The sequence below is a fragment of the Pristis pectinata genome, chromosome 20, assembly GCF_009764475.1.
Source record: "Pristis pectinata isolate sPriPec2 chromosome 20, sPriPec2.1.pri, whole genome shotgun sequence".
Taxonomy (NCBI): Eukaryota; Metazoa; Chordata; class Chondrichthyes; order Rhinopristiformes; family Pristidae; genus Pristis; species Pristis pectinata.
The window spans coordinates 31,070,490-31,097,492 of record NC_067424.1 but is presented as its reverse complement, the minus strand read 5'-3'; the positions used below and the strand labels follow the sequence as shown (position 1 = coordinate 31,097,492).

The window sequence follows — 27,003 nt, the reverse complement described above, 5'->3', positions numbered from 1 at the left end:
CTATGTTCTATGGTGCACCTTTTCTCATGGTTCTGACTTCAGGAAGTAGCCCTTATCTGGTCACATCACAAAGCAACTAGAACTCGTTAAGTCACCCAGGAGTGTTGGGAAGGAATGAGAGATATAACACAGGAATAGGCCCTTCAGCCCATCAAGACCACACTGACCACCAACAACCCACTTGTACAAATCCTATGTTAATCCCATATTTTTAACACTCTCATCAACTCCCCACCCCCTCCCCCGATTCCACCACTCACCTACACAATTTACAGTGCCCAATTAATCTACCAACCCACATGTTTTTGGAATGTGGGAAAAAACTGAAGCACCCAAAGGGAACCCAGTTACTATTAATGTCACCAGGATAAGCTGGACACTGGGAAATTTCTTGCACCTGGGAGTCCACCCTTATTGATGGCTACTGTTCTCTTTCTCAAAAACATGAAACATCAGTTCACATGATTTGTGTTTGCGCAATGCTGGGCATTTGGGTGTTGAATTTATTGGCCATTGTGTACAGTAGTAGGGCCGACTAATGGTGGATGAATTGCCTGGAGGAATACATGACTGCTCTGGAGTTTCTACCCAGCAGCAGTGACACATAATCCTGGAAAATATCATGTGAATGGTAGGAATAGGCCCAGAAAAGTAAATCATTTGGAATCTCCACTTCCTTGTAAGCATGGAGGAATGCAGTTCAAGGAAATCGTCATGGTGTCTCTTGCCCCAGGATCCCTATTCCCTCTCCCATTGTAAGTCCTCCTGGGTGTCTGTCACACTGCTGGGGACCATTCCTTTATAAGATAAGATAAGATATCTTTATTGGTCACATGTACATCGAAACACACAGTGAAATGCACCTTTTAGCATAGAGTGTTCTGGGGGCAGCCCGCAAGTGTCGCCACGCTTCCAACGCCAACCTAGCATGCCCACAACTTCCTAACCTGTACGTCTTTGGAATGTGGGAGGAAATCAGAGCACCCGGAGGAAACCCACGCAGTCATGGGGAGAACGTACAAACTCCTTACAGACAGCGGCCGAATTGAACCCAGGTCGCTGGCGCTGTAATAGTGTTACACTAACCGCTACACTACCGTGCCTACCCTTTGGAGATCTAGCAGCTTGAATTCCTGCTTCCAGGCACCTGGTGATCCTGGTGGGAAACTGACACAGATCCTGGAGCAAAAGTAATCTGTGCCTCACAGACTAAGACTAATCATGACCAATTTGATTTCTCTATCCCCACACATCCTTCCCTACCCTGAGTGTGTGTGCGTACACACACACACACACACACACACACACACACACACACACACACACACACACACACACACACACACACACACACACACACACACACATGCAGAATCCCACTGTGAGCTAAAACCCAAGCTTTAAGTACTTTCCCAGAAGCTAACGTTTATCAACCAATAAGATATGGTTAAGCAAATGAGGGAGATTACAGAAATAAAACAGTGCTACTTTAGTGGTCCACCATATGGGTGAATAGAGGGTAAATTACCTGTCAGTTTTGTGAGGATAAGTCATCTGGTTTAGTCAGTAACTTACTGTCAGTTGATGTGTTGTGTCAGCTTTTATTGAGCACATATCACCTTATTATGAGTCAGTGATCCTCCAGCTGAATTTTGTCACTATTACACAATGTCTTCTTTCCCGATGGATCTGCCCTTAATCATATCACAAATCTCTTTGTTTTGTTAAGTACATTGGAGTAGCTAGCAGGTTTTTAGGCATTTAGTTGCAGATTTCTATATCCCACCCTGGGACACTGGGAATGAAATTGCATGAAGCTTTCTGGAAATAATTACCATGTGCTTTTACAGCTTGTTGCTGTGCAGTAATCATAAGACCTTCAATCTTAACCCTTGGGGTTAAAGAAGGCAGCACTTTTTGTTATATCATTATCCACTAACATTCAACAAAACTGGCTTCCTGTAAGGGCATTCAATTGAGATTCAGGATGCAGAATAGCAGACAGAAGCTGTGCAGGGATGAATATTGTGAGGAAAACTTAGGGTGACAAGATTAAATAATGACAAACATCACTTGCCTGGTGGGACATAACTGCATAAGGAATGTTCTTTACCTTCTATTGGAAAGCACTGGTTACAGGGAATAAAGTCAGACAGACCAGACTGGGCAATATTCCTCTCATAACCAGCCATCTCCAGCTAACTAAGGGAAATAGCAGAACAAAATTGGGTGCAAATAATTGGCACATCGACTCACTGCTGGTTGTCCTCCTGTTCCAATTTGTGGGTGGACATCAACTTCAGCAGCCCGAATTTGGACCAGAAGTTTTTGTCCAAACTCTAGCAAGTCCTCAGTCACCCCCAGCATTAGCATAGGGTTCCTCCACACACTCTCGAACCAAAGATAATACTTTCTGACTCTTATACAAGTCAGAAAGGAGTCTTTGGCAATCGCATTTCAAGAGATTCACAATTTCTTTTCATTAACATTAAAGGGTTTGGAAATACTTTCATTTCTTTGTGATGGAATGATTGTGAGATGCTTGTAGCAGCTGTACAATGGTCCAAACTGCAGAGATCCCCAAAAGGCAGACCTTTGCTTCTTTCCAGTGGTACGGTGATGCAGCAAGCAGAGCTGTTGTCTCACAGCTCCAGCATCCCAGGCTCAATCCAGAACTCCAGTGCTGCCTGCGTGGAGTTTGCATATTCTGCCCGTGACTGTGAGGGTTTCCTCTTGGTATTCTGATTTCCTCCCACATCCCAAAGGCATGTTGGTTGATAGATTAATTGGCTGTTGTAAATTTCCCTACTGTGCAAGTGAGTGGTAGAATCTGGAGTTGATGGAAATGTAGGAATAAAGTGGAATTAGTGTAAGTGTTCAATAACTGATATGGATTCTGTGCACTGAAGAGCTTGTTTCCGGCTGGATGACTATGGATCTATGACTCATTTCCACTCAGACTGGAAAATAAGAAGGAGAAGCAAGAAGAGGAGGAGGGAGTAGATGAACTGAAGGTGCCTGGTAATCAAATAGAGGGAGACTATCCTCACCTCCCAACAGAATCCATAGCTCCTGGACAAAGGAGCACTGCACAGTTGAACTGCTGGCTGCCATAATACTGAAAGAATTTACCCTTGTTGTACAAGAGCTAATCCTCAAGAACATACAATACCCTCAAAGAAAACATTAGATTCATATATTATCTTTCAAACCATAGTGTGTCCAAGAATGGTCTCGGGCCAATGAAGGATCTTTGAAGTCTATTTTATGATATAAGAAAAGGTGGCCACCAGTTTGTGCACAGTAACATGTCACAAACAACAAGGAGAACATTTTGCTGATGAAGGATAATTATTGACCAGAATGCCAGGAGAAAAGTTCTGTGCTGCTTCAATTAATGCTGTGGGAGTTTTAACATCCACCTGAGAAGAATTTGATTTTACACTTTGTCAGAATGGTGGCCTTCAAATGATGGACCACTTCCACTATGTCACCTTGTTGGCTCCTTCCCATGACCCCTATTCCTTTATGAATCCCAAGGGCTTCCACTGTACAGATGTGTAATTGGTGTACAAGCAAGTAGTTCACCGAAGGGTACTCTGGCTGAATATTCCCTGCTCACCTGAGCTATAAGTCACGTCTGTTCCTGCCTCAATCCCAACCTTGCACCATTGAATAAATTCCACCCATTCAAAGATATGCATATCAACTCTTGACATTGTAGTCAGCTAACATTTTGGGATTCTCAGAGGAGACACAAGAGACTGCAGATGCTGGAATATGGAGCAACAAGCAATCTGCTGGAGGAACTCAGCAGGTTGAGCAGCATTTGGGGGGGTGGGGGGAGTGGGAAGGAATTGCCGACATTTTGGGTTGAAACCCTACATCAGGAGTTGGGATCACTTTTTACATTAGGAGTACTCCCAGCTCTTACAAATACCTCAGAAGAACTGTAACTTTATCCATTCACACAAATGCTGACAGGCTAAATATCACTTAGCTTTGGATTCATGTTTTAAGTTCCCCCTAATCCCCTAAGAGATGTGCCTCCTGGACCTCCCAGAGCGACACCAGTATTATTAGGAAAGGGTACTGAGGCTCAGTCAGTTGATCTTGGAAAGCTTGTGGCCCACAACTCCTCAGAACTTGGGCATGAGACAGCTTTAGACTGCAACAGTTTGGCTTCTTCCAGGTCAATCTGGATCAGCCAGCTTACTGATGCCAGGGCAGGTGCACGACGAGGGTGGCAATGGTTGAGATGTACACTTGCATTGAGAAAGCACAGTATACTCCATTCCCATAAATGGCTGCCACAGCTGAAGGTAGAGAGTCCTACAATAGGAATGTCCTCCCAGGTGGTCATACATTCCACCTTTTGACTGCAGAGCAACAATAATTCATTGTTCGTCCTCCTAACTATTACAAACAATCCAATTTTACACTAGTATCATTACAGTCTGGCTGTGGTATATAGGAGATGTGAGTCTGCAGGCACTTGTGAGTTTTTTTAAGTCTACCTTAAACCAGCCATAACTTGTAGTTCTATTCCTTCTTGTCACTGAAGTGACTTTTTTCCTTAAATCCCTAATCCAATGCCTCCCATTCCATAATTTTCTCCACCTTTCCTGCAGACCCTGTAATCTGGTGCAATGAGTTCCAGTCCTGATCATCTTGCAGCGTGTCTCAGGAAGGGCTACAATGTATAGAGCATACAGCATGGAAACAGGTCCTGCCACCCACCAGTTCCATGCTGGCCATTCACACTAATCCCATTTTCCTGCACTCGGCCTGTGGCCTTCCATGCCGGGGCACTTCAGGTGCTCATCTAAATATGTTTTAAATGTTGTGAGATTTACCTGTATCTACCAACCCACAGGCAGTGTGTTCCAGATTACAGCAGCCTTGTGGGTGAAAGAATTCTTCCTCAAATCCCCTCTAAAGTTCCCAGCCCTTACCTTAAATCTATGCCCATTGGTAAAAAACACCTCTGCTAAGGGAAAAAGTTTCTAACCATCTACTCAATCTATGTCCCGCATACATTAACCAGGTCGCCTCTCAGCCTTCTCTGCTCCAATGAAAACAAATCCGGTCTATCCAATCTCCCTAGACAGCTAAGTATTTCATTCCTGGCAACATCCTGGTGAACCTGCCCTCCACCTTTTCCAGTACAATCACATCCTTCCCATAGTGTGGTGACCAGAACTGCACACAATACTCCAGGTAAGGCCTAACTCATGTTTCATAGTTATACCCTTCTAATTGAATTCACCCCTGCATTTTGGTCACACTTTCCAAAAGGTCCTCTGCTCCAATGTTTTATTCACACTATCCTTATTTTTCTCTCCTGGTTTAATTGCTTTTAATCTTTTATTTCTCCATTCACACTTACAAAATTCATGATTATTACTACTCTTTTCCTTCCATTTGATTTGAATTATTATTTACAACGACTCTTTCCTCCTTGTCCTTAAGTCTTCCCTCCTCATTTACCTTTCTTAAAATTCTTCCAAAGAATCACTAAAGCAGAGTTGACCATACATTATCATACATTATCATACATATGTCCACTAATCACATGCAAATGTCTTGGAATTTTCTCCACGCATCTGTTAATTTTTCTGTAGTGCAGTTCAACTTGCTTCCTTCCACTCCAGGGTTACCACAACAGCAACGGTAGTTACCCAGATCTGGTATCCATCTTTTGTAGCTTACTGTATGAGTATCAGCAGGTATATAACATTTGAAATCCAATGTATTCTCTCCCAGTGCTGTCCTTGCTCAGTGTTCAAACAGGAGTGGTTCCTGGTGGAAGTCACTTGATGAAGATGGTAACTCTTGAACAGTTTCCTTCATTTATTTTCTATTTCCTGCACTGAACTAGTTGTTGAGAAGTTGACAAGAGGGAGAGAAACTTCGCCTCAATAACTTAGTACCAGACTGAGTAGAACTTTTTTTTACAGACATGGACAGAGCTACATGGGTTTGTTTAACTTGAGTTGAGAAATTGTTGATGTGGGTGGTATTTTGGTCAGTGATGGTGGTGGAAGCTGATGATGTGGGTCGCTTGGCCTACACCTCCCCCTATGATGTCACAATCCTCTGCTTACCCCTTCAGTACAGCCAGCAAACCTGTGGTTGAGCCTGTTTTCCCACCACGTCCCTGACTTCCTGTATTCAGTGCTATTGGGAAAGAACTCTCATCTTTGGGTCAGAATGAAATGAGTACAAGACCCCAAAACATATACCTGAGCTGGTAACCTCAGCTGATATTCCAAATCAGTACTGAGGGAATACTGCGCTGTTTCTTGTTTCCATATTTCCTTATTGTGTAGAAGGAGGCTACTTTGGTCCATCACATCCATGCCAACTCACAGAGCAATCCTACTCCCCTAATAATTTTTCTCTGAAACTTATTCTCTCTGTAGTCTCATCAACACCCCTCGGATTCTGCCACATATCCACACACTAGGGCTAACTTATAGTAGCCAATCTACTTACCAACCCAAATGTCTTTAGGATGTGGGGTGAAACTGGAGCACCCAGAGGAAACCCAAGTGGTCACTGAGGGAACGTGAAAATTCCACACACACTGCTTTTATAGCCAACATATTAAAATGAGATTTCCCCTCTTCCTGCCATCAACCTGACCCTGGACATGAGTGTTAAAATTAAGATGCCAACACTTATAGCTGAGCAAGTTTGTGCGCTGGCCAACATTTATCATTCCGCCACTGGAGCAGATGATCTTGTCATTTATCTCATTGCTCTTAATGTGATCTTGCTGTGCGCAAAAATGAGTACCATTTTGCCAGCATCACATACATGAACGTAATTCAAAAGTCCTTAATTAGATGTGAAATATTTTGGGATGTTTTGAGCTAATGATCAGAGTTATATGAACTGTTTTGATTAACCCCTTCAGTAATAGTTCCCAATTAAATCTGCAAGCTCTACTGATTTACCTGTTACCTTTCATTCTGAATTCTTGGGTTAGTTTTGCCTCTATAATGTTTTTGCTTCTGGATAATTCTAAGGCAGCTGGGCCATCCCAGCATTCACATCAGGTCCTGTTGGTTAGCCAATTAGAAGGTAGAGAAGGAAAACGATAGTGGGGGATAATGGGAAAGAGAGTGGGAAGGCCTAAACAGAAGATGGCTACTTCTTTCGGCTCCAGTTGATTGACCAACCATTTTGTTTTTGGCATAGTTTCACGTTCAGGTGCTTGACTCACAATGTAAGCTCGTCACCAGGACTTACCTAGAGCTGACATTCCGGTATACAATGGTGCATGAACGCATGTTGCATTGGGTGGGCTAAGCTGCAGTTAATCCACAGTTCATGACCTGAAGATGTAAAAGTCAAAACAAGCAGTGTGTTGGGACTGACTAACAATTCAGGTACATTGTGACACCTGCAGTGAGGGTTAGTCTTATGCCTTTTTCCAGTGGCTTAGGCTGTTTTCTCAGTATAGTTTCTCTGATCCCAGTTTCTTAAATGCACGACCTGATGTTATTTTCCTTTGCTATTTAAAGGAAAGTGTGGACCTGGGGGAAATCATGTTCTCTCTCTGCTATCTGCCTACTGCGGGGCGCCTGACACTGACGGTCATCAAATGCAGGAATCTCAAAGCCATGGACATCACTGGATATTCCGGTGAGTGCATGTTTTCTCGACTAATTCTGCAACAACACTCAATCTGAAAGGAAAACTGATAAGACTATACTCATTCAGACTAAGTTAACTCGACTGGAATAAAAACAGAAAATTATGAAAACATATAATAGATCAATCAACATATCCGTAGAGGAGAAGGAAAGCTGATGAAGCTTCAGGTGAGAACCCTGAATGAAGATGGAAAGATAAAGCCGCATTCCATTATCTCTCTGTCTTCAGGCTCAAGGATCACTTATAAATCTAGAAATGGCATGACCTGTCTTTTCACTTAACGAATACTGAGTGATTTATTGATAATTTTCTACCATCCTTATTGGTTTAATTCAGATAATCACCACTTACTTTCCCTGTTTCTTCTATCAATTGATTGTTAACTGACCGACTGTTAACATAACCTTTTTACTGACTAAATATTAACTTTATTATTGCTAAGCTTTCCTTTGATAAGAGAACATTTTTGAATATTATAACACCAAATGAGATGTATAATCAGATCATATGCAGATGGGGGAGTACTCAGGTGATTGCTGGCCTTATTTTTCTAGGTGGTAGAGGTTGACGCTTTTCCTTATGCTTCTCACAAGCCTTGATGAGCTCCATTCATACTTTGGAAGGGATGCTAAATTGTTGGGATGGTAATTCACATTTGCAATTCTTCCAGAATGGAGATCCACAGCACAGTGAAAAGGAAGCCATGAGGTCCGGCTTTGTTCCTGCAATTTTCACTCAACAACTGATTGACAAACTTTTTACTTTATATACACAAGCCTGGGGCTTTAATTTCACAAACAATATTGGTTAGAACTATTCAAACCCAAGTCTTATCATCGGAGGGATGAAGGTCAAACATTCCCTTTGTGTAGATGCATCACACTTATCCAGTGCACTCTCCACAACATCCCATAATATGGACATACACTGTGTCATCTGTGGAGACCTGTCTCTTGTAAAGGGGATGAAGGCAGAGACTTCACTCCCGATTTAGTTGATGCAGAACATTTTGGAAAACATCTGTGCAGGCGTTTGTCAGTTGTGGAAATCTGCACTGCTGTAAATTCAGACAGCAACGGGTGAGTCATTAATTAACGTCAGTCCCAGAACATCTTGCCTGCTGTTTTCTGGTCCTCCTATCTATAACACATTTCAATCAGAATCTTTTGGACAATCCTCTCCCAAAATAAAGCATTCCAGATTCTCTCAGCGATTTGCAGCACCCTTAAAGAGAGAAGAGGATGCATAAAGATAAAGATTGAAGTATCTCATCATTCGGGCTTGAATAGATGAAGAAAGTCGAACCATTAGTCAATTTATGAAACCAGCAGTGGGTAACTGGGTCTTCCACCCTCGGATCTCACTCACCACCTCCCTGTCTTGCGACCCCTTCACTTACCAACACTGGGCTATTTTAAGGGTTTTATGCTGGTTTGAACTACAAAATGCAATTCTTTAGAATTAAAATTCTTTTTGATATGGATACAAACTATAGTCTATATTGTTGTACATACTTGAACCAAATGTTTTTTTTAATTCTGAGACAGATGAAATGACAATCAGTATAAGAGTGAATAAGGGGCTTGGGTACAATACACAGACGCAAGCACGCACATGCATACATGCACAGACAATGCAACACACACAAAGAAACACACACGGACACACAGACACACAGACATGCACAAACACACATGCACACACACACAAACCTGCGCAGAAAAACACACACACAGACATGTGCAGACAAACACACAGACACACAGACATGCACAAACACACATGCACACACACACAGACCTGTGCAGAAAAACACACACACAGACATGTACAGACAAACACACACACACACAGATATGTGCAAACACACACACACACAGACATGCACAAACACACATGCACACACACGCACAAACCTACAGAGAAAAAAACACACACAAACACACACACACACACACACACACACACACACACACACACACACACACACACACACAGAGGCAGGCTTAGGAAGAAAAGTAGCTCCATCATCATATGCCTGGATGGCAACAGGTAACCTCCTTACAATGGGGAAAGTAGGGTCCACTTAGAGGATTGTCCAATGACACTCTATCAGTAAATAACAGTTGCAACGGTCACTTGAAATTGAGGAATCCTGTTTCTCACACCTGGAGACCAACATAGAATTTGTATTATAGTTAGATTGCTCAGAGCAAGTGCCAGTGTTATTATTACAGTATAATGTATGGGTATCAGGCATGAGTCAGTCAGAAGGTTGCTAGAAAGATTCAAGTTCTTCCTCAACACATGGACGAGTGTGTAATCATGGCGAACAACACAGGGCACATTCTGAGATGGCAATTGGTATTATATAAATGCAAGTACGTTTTTATATATTTCCTTCTTTCCTTGTAACATAGATGGAGGCCATTTCGACTCATTTAAGACTGGGCAGCTCACAGAGCAATACCATTCCCCTGCTAATTTTTCTTGGTTCCTATTGTCCCCCCAGATTCTACCACTCAAATACACAATTTACGGTTGCCAGTTAACCTACCAACCCACACATCTTTGTGAAGTGGGAGAAGACTGGGGCACCTGGGGAAACCCACACAGTCACAGGAGAACAAACACACACAGGCAATACTGGATGCCAGGATTGCACCCAGGTTGCTGGAGGCTGTAAGGTAACAGCTCCATCATAATAGACTATGTCATTGGTCGCAAGAGTAGGATATATTTGATTCTAACATAGAACATAGAACATAGGACACTACAGCACAGTACAGGCCCTTCGGCCCACAATGTTTGCCAACATTTTATCCTGCTCTAAGATCTATCTAACCCTTCCCTCCCACATAGCCCCCTATTTTTCTATCATTCATGTTTTTATCTAAGAGACTCTTAAATGTCAATAATGTATCTGCCCCCACAACCTCTGCAGGCAGTGTGTTCCACACACCCACCACTCTCTGTGTAAAAAACTTACCCCTGACACCCCCCTTATACCTTCCTCCAATCACCTTAAAATTATGTCCCCTCGTGTTAGCCATTGTTGCACTGGGAAAAAGTCTCTGACTGTCTACTTGATCTATGCCTCTTATTATCTTGTACACCTCTATCAAGTCACCTCTCATCCTCCTCCTCTCCAAAGAGAAAAGCCCTAGCTCGCTCAACCTATCCTCATAGGCGGCACGGTAATGTAGTGGTTAGCGCGACGCTATTACAGCACCAGCAATCGGGGTTCGATTCCCGTCGCTGTCTGTAAGGAGTTTGTACGTTCTCCCGTGTCTGCGTGGGTTTCCTCCGGGTGCTCCGGTTTCCTCCCACATTGCAAAGACGTATGGGTAGGTTAATTTGGGTTTAAAATGGGCGGCGTGGACTCATTGGGCTGGAAGGGCCTGTTACCACGCTGTAAGTAAAAATTAAAAAAAAAATAAGACATGCTCTCCAATCCAGGCAACATCCTGGTAAATCTCCTCAGCACCCTTTCTAAAGCTTCCACATCCTTTCTATAATGAGACGACCAGAACTGAACACAATACTCCAAGTGTGGTCTGACCAGAGTTCTACAGAGCTGCAACATCACCTCGCGGCTCTTGATCTCAATACCCGATTAATGAAGGCCAACATAATTGAATGTATTTGTATTGCGCAGGTGAGATAAGTTGCAAATATGAGGAATTGTGGTTAAAAGTTCTACAAATACAACTCATCGACATTAGAACAGTGGTAACATTAGCAGAGGGTGGCAGAAGTGGACAAAAGTTCTTCCTCCCCAGCTGAACCTCACAAAGATCAAGATGGATGGAGAACAGATGACAGCAAAGTAATATCAAAAATTATCCACAACTCTGCATACACTGACAGCTTTGTCTGGTGTAATTTCTACTGTTGTTACAAAACATTAAATTAACTTGCAGTTTCGTCTGGGGAAATTAACATGACAGAGTGAAAAGGGCAGACATGAGTAATGACTATTCCGTGGGTGGGTTAGAGCTAATGAACCAAGGATTGTTTGTACTGTCATTAAACAGTGTTTGTTAAAGAGCGATTAGCCCCAAAATATATTGCTGCATGATGAGAATTGGAATTACTGTTTGGTCTCATCAGAGAGACAACAAAGATAGTTTGCTTTTCCTTCTTGTGCCTCAGATACAAAGTCTGCACAAACTGATCTTGGTCTCTTCTCTCGACCCTACACATTTGAAATCCTTTGGTGTAACATCCAGGAGCAGTCTCTTTAAGGACTGCCAGTTAGAGCACCTGTCACATATTCATACTGCAAAAACTGCAGTTGGGAGCGGCACAGTGGTGCAGCAGGTAGTGCTGCTGCATCACTGCTCCAGTGTCCCAGGTTCAATCGTGACCTCTAGTGCTATTTGTATGGAGCCCCCCTTGTGACTGCAAGGGTTTCCCTTGGGTGCTCTGGTCTCCACCTATGTACCACGGGTGTGCTGGTTGGTCAGGGCACTGGCACAGAAGAGAAGATGAGGCCAGGGGCAGGTCAGCCATGATCATATTGAATGATAGGACAGGTTTGAGGGGCTGAGTAGCCTACTCCTGCTCATATTCTCTTATGTTTTCATGTTAATTGGTTACTGTAAATTACCTCGTGTGAGTGGGTGTAGAAGAATTATGGGAGACTTAATGACAAACTGGGGGAATAGGGTTAGTGGGATTGCTCTGAGAGGCAGCATAGATTCAATGGGCCAAATGGCCTCCTTCTATGTTGGAAGGAAATATGAGTTGAATATGAGTGGTCCCTACAATGATATACAACCCTATAAGTAGCCTCTTCCCCAAAACAACCAGGCCTGTTGTTTGCCTATTTGCAGACTGCCTATAAATAGTATCAGGCAGTCCTCGACCATTCCTAATTTCCAAATGTTGTGCAGCTCCTTTCTCATGAAGAAAGACCAGTGTTCATCTAATCCACCTTCCACCATCCCGGTAGTTGAAGATACAACAATATTAGAGCTGTTGACCAATGATAGCAATAACATTCTGTCAAATAACTCTTTCCTTTGAACGCAATGTCCTTGTTTAGATGGCTGAATCCTTCTACTGCCTGGATGGCATGCAAACAAAATATTTTTCTCTGTATCTTGGTACACATGACAATAATAAACCAATAGTAATAATAACCAATAATAATAATGATAGGTTTATGGGGGGCAAACCATCAAAACTGTGTCAAATTCTTGCCTCCTTCCTCTGAGCTATTCTAATGGGATTGCAGAATTTCAATTATGCAACTTTTCTAAATGGACATTGCCAGTGTAAAATTATGCAGCCTGACAAATATACCGGATACTTTCTCACTACAAATCATTACATGAGACTCCTCAGTCAGAATTACTGAACTTGCAAAACAATTCCAACCTGCATTCCCGAGAATGTACTGCTGAGGGGAGCAGTGGGAAGGAATTTTACCTTTCTTCTCTAAGCAGACACTGGATTGAATGATGTTCAATTTAGTAAAGAAGTAAAGGTAAAGAACTTTCATTTCCATGGCTTAAAGTTGCCTCAAACTGATTCACAGTCAATGAAAGGCACCCAGAAAGGACCCTGTGGATATATAGAATGTCATGGAAATACACAATTAAGGAACATTCCCTGCCCTTGTTCCAACCTCTGCTTCTCCATTATTGAAACTCTTACTCATAGTTTCATTCCCCAGTGGTCTGTTGTGTTTAATTCTATAAGCAGAGTCTCATAGTGTTCATTATTGAGGACCATATGTACCAAATTGCTTTTCTTACCAATGTTACAAGATTGCTTTGCTTCCTAATGGGTGTAGAGTTCAGCACATCCTAGTTACTACATTCTGAGAATGTTGCTGAATAATTGGACTGACCAGAAAGCTAAGGATTAATAAACTAACTCTGATATTTCCTCTTCACAAAGGGAATGCAATTTGCTATCAAACCAGCACACTTTGGATAAAGTGTCCCTGTTGTTGAAAGAATAAGTGTGCTAATCTTGAAACTTTGCTTCATCTCAATATTGAAATGTAAATAAATGGACTATATTTGCACTGAGCTGTAGGAAGAATCTGCAATCTTGCTTGGGTTTTTCACAAGCCAATTCCCCCCATCCAGAAGGTTAAATCGCTTGGCATTCAGGATGAAGTCGTCAATTGGATTCAACGTTGGCTTAGTGGGAGAAGCCAGAGAGTGATAGTAGATGGCTGTCTCTCTGACTGAAGGCCTGTGACTAGTGCTGTGTCTCAGGGATTGGTGCTGGGCTATTTTTGTTTATCATCTACATTAATGATTTAGATGATAATGTGGTGAACTGGATCAGCAAATTTACGAATGACACCAAAATTGGGGAGTGTAGTGGACAGCGAGGAAGGCTATCAAAGCTTGCAAAGTGATCTAGACCAGTTAGGAAAAACGGGCTGAAAAATGGCAGATGGAATTTATGCATACAATTGTGAAGTGATGCCACTTTGGGAAGACAAACCAGGCTAAGACTTACACAGTGAATGGTAGAGCTCTGAGGTGTGTAGTAGAACAAAGGGGCCTGGGATACAGATCCATAGTTCCTTGAAAGTGGCATTACAAGTAGATTAGGGTTGTAAAGAGAGCTTTTTAGCACATTGGCCTTCACAAATCAGGGCATTGAGTACAGGAGTTGGGATGTTATGTTGAAGTTGTACAAGACGTTGGTGAGGCTGAATTTGGAGTATCGTGTGCAGTTCTGATCATCTACCTACAAGAAAGATATCAATAAGCTTGAAAGAGTGCAGAGAAAATTTTACACGGATGTTGCTGGGACTTGAGGACCTGAGTTATAGGGAAAGGTGGAATGGGTTAGGGCTTTATTCCCTGGAGTGCAGGAAAATGAGAGGAGATCTTATAGAGGTATACAGAATTATGAGGGATATTAATAGGTGAATGCATGCAGGCTTTTTTCGCTTCAGGTTGGGTGAGACTAGAACTAGAAGTCATAGGTTTAGGGTGAAAGGTGAAATATTTAAGGGGAATCTGAGGGGGAACTACTCAGAGGGTTGTTGCGAGGTGTAGAATGAGCTGCCAGCGAAGTGGTGGACGCGGGTTCAATTGTAACACTTAAGAGAAGTTTAGATAGGTGCATGGATAAGAGAGGTATGGAGGGCTATGGTCCAGGTGCAGTTACATGGGACTAGGCAGCAAACCAGGTCAGCATGGATTAGATGAGCTGAAGGGCCTGGCCTGTTTCTGTGCTGTAGTGCTCTATGACCCTATCCATAATGCAGGTATGTTTTATAAATTCTCTGCTTTCTTTTCTAGATCCATACGTTAAGGTTTCTTTGCTATGTGAAGGACGGCGACTAAAAAAGAAAAAAACAACCATAAAGAAAAACACATTAAATCCGACTTACAACGAAGCAATTATCTTCGACATTCCTCCTGAGAACATGGACCAGGTCAGCCTGCTGATCTCAGTCATGGACTATGATCGGTGAGTAATGGAACCCACCCAGTACTCACTGGCCCCACTGAATGTGAGATTCCACTTCAAAGCAGCAACAAATCAGAGGCAATTCTCTGGATATCAGACTGAAAGATCCCTTATATAAGCTTTTATTCTGCTGTGGTACTAGGGAACAGATGTATGAATCTTAATTTGAATTATTATTTTACAGTGAAAGTAACAATCGCCACACTTGTAGTTATTCTTTTTTGAATGCCAATGCTGTCCATTGTTTTCACATTCATATCTAATGCACTGACAAGCTGAGACAAATATCAGTGCATCAGCTGCTCTGCTGCAATGCTGCAAACCATTGCTGGCCTTCACTCCACCCACTCCCAATCACCTCCCCCGCTTCCTGACTGTTGCACTCCCGGAGCAAGACACAGAGCCTAGAGCAAGCTCACATTGCAAACAAGTGGATTGAAAACTGAGTGGAAGTCCAGAATTTGAGAATTTAGTGCAGGGGAAATAAAGAGGTGCTCAGTTAGGCCCTCGCCAAAGGTAGCATTTGCAAATTCAAATCTACAACCGATACTCTATGCGAATTAATGAGATAAAAACTAAAAATAAATCAAGCGAACTAATTGGATGAAACTTTAATGCATTACATATAAGGATGGATTGAGATGACACAGCAGAAGATGTACCATATCTGCAGCATATGGGAGTTTGGGGATATCAGTGCTTGCAACCTGAGGAGGTTTGTCCGAAAGTTGTTGAGCTGGAAATCATCAGAAGTTCATCACATTGCAATAAAGGTCTCTGGATAACAGGAGATTTTTTATCAGTGCTCAGGAAAAGGAAGACCCAGCAAATACAAAACCAGTGTTGGAATAGCCCTGTGAATCATGAATCATGAATTCAGCTCATAGGATTTGTGCTGGCTCTTTGTTCAAGCAATACGGCTAATCTCACTCCTCTGTCCTCTCCTCATAGCCCTGCCTATGACTATGACTGTAAATCGCTTCTGCACCCTCTCAAAAGCCTTCACATAGTTCCTCAGATTAGGTGCCCGGAAGTAGACATGTTGTTCCAAATGTGGCCAAACCAGTGTTTGTAAGAGTTCGTCATGACTTCCTTGTTCTTGTCCGCTGTGCCACTTTTTATAAAGCCCAGGATACTGCATATTTTCAAAATGGCTTTCTCAACATGCCCTGCCACATCCAATGGTTTATGTATATATACTTCCAGCTCTCTGTGTCCCTGTACCCCTTATGGAATTGTTCCCTAGTTTTCATTGCATCTCCTTGTCTTCTTTCTACTGAAATATAATGTTTTAAAATTTTTTCTATTAAATTTCAAACTGCCTCATGTCTGTCCACTCCAATGAGCTACCTTGAAATCAGTTCACAACGCCTCCAAATTATGTGTAAGTTTGGAAATTGTGTCATGTACACAAGAACACAAGAAAACAGGAACAGGAGTTGGTCACCTGATCCTTCAAGCCTGCCCCGTCATTTAATATGATCATGGCTGATCTATGTTGGCCTCATCTCCCCTTCTGTGCCATTTCCCCATATCCCTCAATATACCAAATATTTATCCACCTCCACTTTAAATACTTCTAATAATCCAGCCTCCCCCACCTGCTGCGGCAGAGAATTCCAGAGATTCACCACCTTCCGTAAGCAGGAATTTCTATGCACCTCAGTTTTAAAAGACTGGCCTCTTCTCCTTGTACTTATGTCCCCTTGTTTGAGACTTTCCCTCTCGTGAAAACATCCCAGCATCTACCCTGTCAAGCCCCTTCAGGATCTTATATGTTTAAATAAAGTCACCCCTCATTCTTTTAAATTCCAAGGAACACAGGCCCAAACTATTTAGTGTCTCTTGGTAGGACAACCCTCTCATCCCAGAAATTAGCCTGATAAATCTTGTCCTTACTGCCTCCAATGTTACTATATCATTTTTTTAGATAAGGTGACCAAAACTGTATGCAGTATTCCAGGTGATGCCTCACAAACACCCTGTCTAATTACAACAAATCTTCCCTATTTTTAGACTCTAACCCCTTTGCTATGAAGGCCAAAATGAAATTTGTTGGACCAGGCTGCTAGGTTTTTGTGATTCAAGCACCAGAACACCCAGATCCCTCTATATTTCACTCACTTGCTCTCTCTCTCTCTCTCCACTTAAATAATAACCTGCCTTTTGATTTCTCTTTATCGAAGTGCATGACCTTATACTTCCCCAGATTAAACTCCATTTGCCAATCTTTCGCCCACTCTCTCATTCTATCTATATCCTGTAGCAGAATCACAGCACCGTTATCACAACATGCCCTTCCACCTATTTTCCTATCATAGGGAAATTTGGAAACCTTACCCACTGTTCCTTCCTCCAGGTCATTAACATCAACCAATGAGTCCACTATTTGTGCACCCATTTCCTTTAAGACCCTAGCATGCTGTCCATCAGGTCCTGGCAACCTATCCACCTTCAGCCCTCCCCCCACCTGAGTTCCTCCAACACTTTATCCATTATAATTGGGATTTTTGTAAGTTCTACCAAGCTATTTGAAATTAGTCCGTCATCTGATATCTTAGGGATATTAGCAATGTCTTCCACAGTGAAGACTGATGCAAAAATTTTATTCATTGCGTCTGCCATTTGCTGTCATTTACACACTTGCCTCATTCTCCAGAGGCCCCACATTTTCCTTAGCCGCCCTCTTCCTATTTATATCTCCATAGAAATGTTTACGGTTTCTATACTGCATGCAAGTTTTCTCTCAAAATTCATTTTCTCCCTTCTTTTGAGCTTTTTAGTCTTCTGCTGCTGGATCCAAAATACTTCCCAGTCCTCTGGTCTACCACCAGCCCTTGCTATTTTGTATGCCCTACTTTTCAATTTAACATTATCCTTGACGTCTTTTGTTAATCACAGGTTGTGAAACTTTCTCATGGAATCTGTCTTTTTGATTGGGATAAGTTCCTGCTGAGGATTCCAGACCAGCTGTCTGAATATCTGCCACTGTTCATCAATGGACCAGTCTCGTAACATTTACTTTAACCCAGCCCATCCTGCACAACTCCTCCTTCATACCATTACATTTATTTAAATTGAAGACACTGCCTATGGACCTGTGATGTTTATCCTCAAATTGCTTTTGGAATTCTATCATTTTGTGGTCACTACCCCGGAGGGTCTTTAACCACAAGATTCCTTCTTAATCTTCCCTCATTACATGAGACCAAATCTAATCTGGCCCATTCCCAGGTAGACTGCAATCCTTCCCAATGCCACCCCACCCTCTTTCCCCTTTAGCTTGTTCTTTTGGAACAGGGTATAACCTGGAAAATTGAGAGGCCAGTCCTGGTCACCCTGCAACCAGTTTCTGTAGTAGCTATTGCATCACACTCATGTTGCTATCTGTGCAGTCTACTCATCTATCTTGTTGCAAATGCTATGTGCATTCAAATAAAGAACATTAAGCTTTGAATTTTTACAGTTATTTGCAACTCTGGATTTGCTCCATTTTGTATATTTTCGTTTACATCTCTGTCCTGGCCTATCACACCATAACTGTCAATTTTCCCCTCACTATCCCGTGCCACTGGTCTTTCATTAAACACTTATTAAACATTCTGTTCTTGGACCCCTCTTCCCTCCTGGTCAGTTTAAAGCCCTAGTTATGCAATTCACCAGGACACTGGTCCCAGCACAGTTCATGAGAAGCCTATCCCAATGGAACAAGTCTCTCCTTCTCTAGTTCTGGCACTAGTGTCCCATGAATCAGAACTCTTTTCCTCCGCACCAAGCTTTGAGCCATGCATTTACCTGTCCAATCCTATTTAGCCTTTGCCAATTTTTACATGGTTCAGGGAATAATCTGGAGATTATCATTCTTGTGGTGCTACTTTTAAATTTTTCCCCGAGTTCCTCATAATCCTTCAGCAGAACCTCCCTCCTCATCCTTGTGATGTTGTTTATTCCGACATGGACTATGACCACTGGATCATTCCCCCTTCCACAACACAACACAGGTCCTGCGTTTGAACCATTGTTCTTTCTGGGTTATAATCTATGTCCATATTGGCAAACTAATTGCATATTAATGCATCAGATATGGTAGATAATGTCTTCCCAATGTGAGGTATCACTAGTCTGTTCTTGCTACTGTGAATTACGGAAGGTGTGCAAAATACTCATTAATGGGCATTTTTTTCTCTTCACATCGGTCAGTGTTGGGCATAATGAGATCATCGGAGTTTGTCGTGTGGGCATCAATGCTGAAGGCTTGGGGAGGGACCACTGGAATGAGATGTTGGCATATCCACGCAAGCCAATTGCCCATTGGCACCCATTGGTGGAGGTAAGGAAACATCAGGCTGTTTTGTAGTAAATGGATAATACATGCATGCCACTGATAGTTTGTGCTTCAACAATACTGAGTCACTATCTTTTATGCAGCTTTAAGTTGAATCCAAACAAATTATAAATATTTATATATTATGGTTAGACCTAATGTGTCAATACTAATGAATTCCACTGAGTTATAATGAGCGTACCATACAAAGGGACTGATTCTGTGTGAGTTTCAAAGTGTTGGTAGAATACATTCAGTGTAAGTATGTTGGGTCCAATCCTTACATTCACCATCTAGGCAAGAAGCGGCCTGTTGAAAATTTGCCTTGTTATACACAGTTGCTTGATCTCTGCCAGTCTGCCAGTCTGCTACCACAGAGTTGAAGATGAAAATTATTCCTGTTCATTTCCCCAGTATCTCCAATTCTCCCAAGTCTTCAAATGTATTCTCATACCTTGAGGTTTCATGAATGACCTGCCTTCACCTCCTGACAGGGGCCGTGAAACTCTTTGTTCAATCTTCTCCTCATTTGTTTACCAAACTCTCACCACATCACAAATTTCTTTCTCTCAATTTTACTAGATTTAGCACTGATATGTACTTTCATCTTCTGAGGCACATGTATCCTAGTCTACAAGGTGACCCACTTCATGGTGAGGTTGTGACAATTGTCCACTTCTGTCTCTCTCCTCTTTATTCTTGTGACCTCAAAACTATCCAGCTTCTCATCACCTGATCTGTCCTCTTCAGCTTTTAAAACCATGGGCAGCACCATCCACATTCTCCTTCATCCCTTCTTCTTTCCTACTTATTTTAAAGTTTCATGGTGTCATACCTTAGAGAACTTGGGTCTTTTATCTAAATTCCTCAGTTTAACTTGTTGTTCCTAATGTGAATTGTGAAAGATTAGACAATTCATTCTGCTGTAAAGCACGACCTCATTTGTATAGGAAGAAGTGGCTGGACAAGATTAGATATTCCATCTTCAGACATGACATTGTTTGGAGCTGCCAAGCCTCCTCTCTTTGTGGATCTTGAGAACTTCCATTGGATTCATTGGACTCGATTTCCAGCTGAAGTACCAAACCAGAAACAAAAATAAATGAGGGGACAATGTTACAAATCCAGTACAGTACCAGAGGAAGGTCAACAATATTAACACATCGAATACTGGAACATAGTTTGGCTTTGAGTTGATATGTCATATTGCTTTAGTTTCAAACAACCAAGTTACACATCAGAATAGGTAATCCTAATTAAGTGTTCACTTAATTCCTTTCTAATGGATTCACATATCCAATTACAGAACTGTCTAAAACGAAGGGAAGTAGATGCCTTATTAAATGTGAATAATCTAGGACAGAAAAAAGAAACTTTTCTCTTCAAAAATGGATTGTGAGACTGTGGAATCCACTATTTAAGTTCATCACTAGAGAAGGGATCATGTTAACACTTAAGAGTTGGTTTGGTAGTTGCCCGAATAAAAAAGAACAGAGAGCATATTAGAGAGTGTGTTGTGTGTGTGTGTGTGTGTGTGTGTGTGTGTGTGTGTGTGTGTGTGTGTGTGTGTGTGTGTGTGTGTGTGTGTGTGTGTGTGGCGCGGGGACGGGGGGATTTTGTTACTTCTACATAATTTCCATGGAACCTCAAGACTTTAGTTGCAAAAATAAAGTTAACTGGAATGTTTTTGATTTATGTTTATGTTTTCTTAGCAAAATAATAATTTTTTAAATCATTAGAATATTAATGCTTAATCTTGGTAACAGTGTCCCAAAATACGAAAGAATGAATCCATCTTGTTTCTGCTAATCTGATAATAATTTAAAAAAATACAATAGTACTTTATTTTAGAAAAAGACATGATTTTATAACTGATTATCTTGAAGTGAAATAAATCCTTCATGAAGCACATGAGCAGGTGCAGTGGCGATCTACAAAGTCCAATGATGTTGTAATGTTTAACTATAACCAGCTGCATCTCAATTACTCAGAGGAAGGTCTGTGCAGTGTATTGAGCAAACAGGTGTCCTAGATTGGATTTGGTCTCCATCAAGCCTACTTCTTGGGTTTGATGTTAATATCCTTCCCTACATTGATTGTTGGAAACCCAGCCAATGGAGGAAGCTTACCCCACATTTTTTCCATCCTGATCCAGCCCCCTACAACTTTACTTTTCCCATGGAAAAATCAAATCAGCAGCTCCTCTTTAAGTTTGCACACAGACCTGCAATGACATTGTTCAAGTTCTTCTACTGCTTCAACAGCAACATCTTTTTGTATTATGACCAAATAGAAGTGCAGCACCCATCACTCTAATCCAAAGGGGGTCCCTTCTCTCCCTATCTGTGCAGTTGAAAAGAGTTTGCTACCACTTTTTATATACCTGAAACTTTAAAGTGTTGAACTTCCTGGTTTGTGACCAGATTCATTTGTGCTTCCCTCAAATAGCAATGGTTCAGATATTCCGTTGTGCACTGCAACATTTTTGTGCAACACACAATCTCATTGCACTTCTGGATTTTGCTCCAATTTCTCCAAGTGAATGCATGTGCAAGGCTTGAGAAATGAAATCGATCATCATGCCACACACAATTTGGTTTCACTTGTGTTTATTGGAAGCCCACAAATGATGCAGAGCTTGCACACTGACTTAACTTGAACGTTGAGGCCTGTTTCTGCTGAAGGAAATCTTACCTTTCAATATTCTCTCACCTGCCAATGTTCCCTGGGCCACCTGTCAACTCCAGGACTGACCTTGGCCATTTTCTTCAGCCCCAACAGCCAATGGGTCTCCAAAGGTGCCCAATTTATTCTAAGCCAATCACCACTCCAACTGACCTCCTGCCTACATCTCCTTCTCACTGACCACTCCTTCCCATCCAGCCCAATCTTCACTACCCATCTTACTGATCCTCTAGCACCTTCTTCCCATTCTTGCTACCTCACTAACCTCGCCGGCACCCATTCTGTGGCCCAATGGATGTCCTCTGCGAGTTAAGCAGTGGCAGTGACTTGTGGATGAAAGGTCTTTAATCATCTTTAAGTTACAAGGCCTGTTCAATCCTGAATGGTATCTGTGGTCTTGTGCATTATAAGATATTGCTAATAAGATCTTTGTGTGGAACAAGTGTGAGTCTCCCAAACAGCCTGGCCTGAACAGTTCAATTCAAACATGGCATAACTTCAGGGTCATGGACTCATGGAACGAGGTGATTCAGCCCACAGTGTCTCAGTTGTTTGAAAGAACTCTTGAATTAGCCCATTCCACACGCGCCTTTTATCATAAACCTCTTTTTTCTTTTTCTTTTCCCAGTATACATCCAATTTGCTTCTGAATGCTGCAAATCCTGCTTCACCAAGGCCAACAAGGAAAACAAATGTGACAACAAATCAGTTCAGGGTTACCATATTTCCACCTGAAAGTAAACATGCTGCCTTGAGTCTTTTGACATTCAATGCTGCTTGGGCCCAAGTGTGACCTTGTGCAGCCCCAGAGGGAAGCCTGTGCCTGGCTGACTGGCTTTTGATTGTTGGGAGGCCAGACAGACACACACACACACACACACATGCATGTACACACACATGTCCACAGTCACGCACATGTGCACACACACACACACACATGCTAGATGCTTGGAATCATGACAAGACAATGTTGTCCACTGTGGTAAACTGGATGCTATGTTGGATAATCTAACTTTTCAGTTCCTCTTTGGGTGCTTCCATTCCAGGTAGCACTGGAATAATTACATGTTTTTCGCTAAGTAAGCCATCCCATGCAAATCATCTGGGACACCAATCCCACTGTAATCTTATGTTCATTCACAAGCAAGAACATGACCAGTGAAATCTGGAATCCAAAGCTGCTCCACTGATGGAAGACGTCACCAGAATTTACAACATCTGACCTTAATTTCCAGCTCCTTGTAGCAGGTCAAGTTTTGGGATTTACTCTGCCTGCTCTTCTGAGACTTGTTCACTACTCCCCTCACCACTTCAGGGTTTTTGGATGCCAGTGTTAAAGGGGGGAAGAGAACAATTGGCAGGAGATCTTAGGACTCAAACAGAGGACTACTTCTGGCTTGTTGACTTTCCACAGAAGGTGATAAAGAGAGTGAAACTACACAGGGGCTACTTGACATCCAATACCAGGAATTTAAGTATTTAATTATTATTGTTTTGATTGCTTCTTATTCCATCCTTTGCATAAAGTGAACCCATATGAAGAAGAGGGTGAGATCTCCCACATTCACTAAACATGGATAATCCACTGGGTGTCAACTAGATTATGAAGGCAGAACCTCTGGTGTGAGGATTATGCAAAGAGGGGTTTAATTCTGGCACCTTCTCCTTCAAAGTAAGGAATGCCACTGCACGTCCAGATGCTCATTTAAAAATGTTAAGCAATGAAAATTATGTGTCCTGCAGGAGCAGAAGAGAATAAAATCAATGAATTGTATGATCAACTTCTATCTGTTGCCACCCCTCCTTCCTCTGTGTCTCCCATTCCTTCTCCTGTTTACCTACCCAAGGGTTCTCTGGTTTCCTCCTTGTATGAACTGAAAGTTTGGGGGTACATTTTACACTGTTCTCTGACATTGGTTCTTCTTCATTCTCTCCGTAACAAATAGAGTAAATATTGTAAAAGCCTTTGTTGTATGGAATGTCAGCTAGGTGCCATTAAGCATTCCTTAATGGGGTGGGGGATAGTAATGAGTGCAGGGATTGAGCAACTATATATCATGAGGCTTTTACTACTTCCCTTTGTCTTAGGCTGTGAGTGAAGGCACACTTTCAGGGGAAGGAAGCGGTTGTGAAGGGTATAGTGGTACCTCCTGCCCATTGCTGGGTAAGTTGTAGGTGGGTGTTCAATACTGTGAAGGCAAGATGGGTGGAAATAAGAAATATGTTATGTCAGTGCGACAGTCTTTGCGTACCTTGGTTACACTGGTAAAACCGTTGAGCTTCTTCCATCACTGCGTTTGCGTGGAGGCGTCATGAACTGCCAAAGCTGCCTCTTTCCACTCTGCTGGGCCCTTTCTTTCACTGGCCTCTTCTCGGCTCTAGAGAACTCCTGCACTCAGTTGAACCACTTCGTGAGATTCCCTTCTTTACACCCTACCATTTGAATGCTCGCTTCCAAATTTTAAACGTTTGGTTTGCTTCCTTAAGTTGTTGCATTTATTTAAATTGCTGCGGCAGTGCCAGATTCCTATAGGCCGTGCAGATAATGCAGGAACTTGCCTCTGATTACGATAAAGAGTCTACCCTCACAAAGTTCAGCCGAGGCCAGTGAGTGAAAGTGTTGGTCCCAAATAATTCTGGCAGGAACCCCAGTGGAATGGAAACTCCAGCCTTAATTGGGTGACAATGATCTCTAGAAAGGAGTTAGGGGATTATGTCCCTGGAATAGTATTATGCAAAGTATATTTTTTATAAATAAATAATCTGCAGCTTTGGTCTAGTAAAAGAGATACTAGTGGGCAGAGGCTGTGGGTGACAATAATCTGTGTTCTGCATTATTTGGGCCTCATCTGCATGGACATTTATTCCTTGGCTCATTGTCAAGAGATTTTTGAGGGCAGGCAGGATCCCTCACTGCTAGTGAGGGATTCAAAGAAGCCATGGGTTTTCATTGTTTCATTGATCATTGTGTCTGAGTGTTGATTAAAACAAAACTAAATGTTAATTACGACAAAATGAAGACAGGAATATTATTGATACTTGTTCATTATTGTCATGAATATATCTTAATTTGACTGACACCATCTTTGTGTTATCAAATTGATTGTCCTTCAGTGATCTATAAAACATTGAGATGATTTCTCAGATTGTAAGTTGACGGCATGAACTCCACCCTCACACAGCAAGAGGCTCAGCTGGGCAGTTTGCAACCTCAGATCCTTGAGCCGTATTCTGATTCACACGTTCTTCCTCAAAACAAAACCCACCCCCCTCTTCCATCACGCTGCCTCCCTTGGTCCATTTACTGCTGAAGCCTCACACATATCATCAGATACCCCACATTATGCCACAGAATCAATGACCCCACACACTCCCTTCTAGTGACAGATCCTACCCTACGCAGAATCAACTTTGACCTGGATATTGCTGCCGAGAGTGTTCCTGATTTTCCCATCACATTTTTAGTAAGCGATAGGGCCCTCAGCCCTCCAACCCAAAATACTTGTCAATGACTTGAAGTCTCCATTAGCCACTCATCTCTAACTCATGACCAAGCTTTCAGTCCCCACATCCCACCTTCTGGTTTATTTTAACCTAATTGGGGCCCTTCATGCACTTACTCCATTCACTATCATGTAAACTAGGCCTCACACTCTCTTGCTGCTTCCTTGAAAAGTTCTTCTCCCTCCTCTCCATTGAAATCCTCAAGAAACCTTTAGTTCATGTCTCCCCTGATTCAGCATCCATTTTCCATGCATCCTGTATGGGTAGCCTTGGGACATTTTTCTTTGTTAAATTCATTATATAAATGCAATTTGTTGTTCCATAAGAATGTAACGTAAGGATCTTCTATCTTTTCTTTTCAGTGGCAAGGCCGCACTGCCAGCTTTGACAGCCAAGGGTCTTGTCCATCTCCTAAGCCTCCATCAACACCATGAATTCCAGTGCAGAGAGATTCTGTGGATCCTTTGGTGTTCTGAACATAATGTAATGTTAGTAGTTCAGTCTTTTTCCTCACAGGAAAACTGCATTATACTCAGCAAAATAACACAAGTATCATGGAGATAGGTTGTCCCTACTTGGATAGAAGGCAAATTCCAAAATTTGGGGGACTTTCAGAAGTTGTGTATGAAGGAGACAGGATTATCATAGTGGTGTAAATAAGAGAGCGGCTGAAGGGACACTGTGTTCTAAGCCAGAAGGAAAAACCAAATGTTGCCAGGTTGCAAGTGAAAATTTAGCTCATCTCTATCAACAGCTTAAACCAATTCACAAGAAAGAGTAAGCTGCCTCTAAAATGAAGCTGGCCTGTGTTAAAACTTGCATTAATGTTTTTCTTGTTCTGCATTCATTACAGTTTCTCAGTTCTAAAAGAGGCCAAGCTAAAGACTTATCATGATATCAAAACTTGTAATAGTTCAGCAACCTCAGGCTATCAAAATATTAGTCATGCAACTAAATTTTCAATGCTCTTATTGTATGGAGAAATTCCTGATTTAAGAAATAATCACCACACTTTTCATTTGGTAAGAACATGCTTAAAAGTTGATGCTTTCCAGGTACAACATCAAAGAAAGCAAGAAGACCCACTTTAATGAACTACTGGTATTGATGAAGAATTGGGTGCCCTTGATAAAATTGATATGGACCTGATATAATTGTCAAATCAGGTAATTGAAGGAACGCTTCTTCAGTGTTTCTTGAGCCTTCATCTCCTTTGCCCTCGCCCATCTCCAAATAAGGTGGAACATCCTGCTGTGTGTCATTCAATGTCATAAGGTTGGTCAATGAGGAGGGATGCCTGTTAGCATTGACCAAGATCAGGTCTTGAGACTACAGGCTGGTACCCTGCCATTTGAAAACAAGAACAATGTCCT

The 27,003-nt window shown here is 42.0% G+C and overlaps 1 protein-coding gene across 2 annotated transcripts in view; it reads left to right on the top strand.

Moving 5' to 3' along the window:
• The window catches only part of LOC127580947 (synaptotagmin-6-like), a 250,704-nt gene extending 224,623 nt beyond the window's left edge, over positions 1–26,081 (top strand). The window contains exons 4-8 of one of the 2 annotated variants that reach the window (XM_052034942.1): positions 7,533–7,653; positions 14,946–15,117; positions 19,318–19,447; positions 24,215–24,289; positions 25,993–26,064. In XM_052034942.1, coding sequence (XP_051890902.1) covers positions 7,533–7,653; positions 14,946–15,117; positions 19,318–19,447; positions 24,215–24,289; positions 25,993–26,064 — 570 coding nt within the window. Of the gene's footprint in view, positions 1–7,532; positions 7,654–14,945; positions 15,118–19,317; positions 19,448–24,214; positions 24,290–25,992 lie in introns of both variants that reach the window. The other variant, XM_052034943.1, reaches the window with a different exon arrangement.
• The last annotated feature ends 922 nt before the right edge of the window (positions 26,082–27,003 follow it).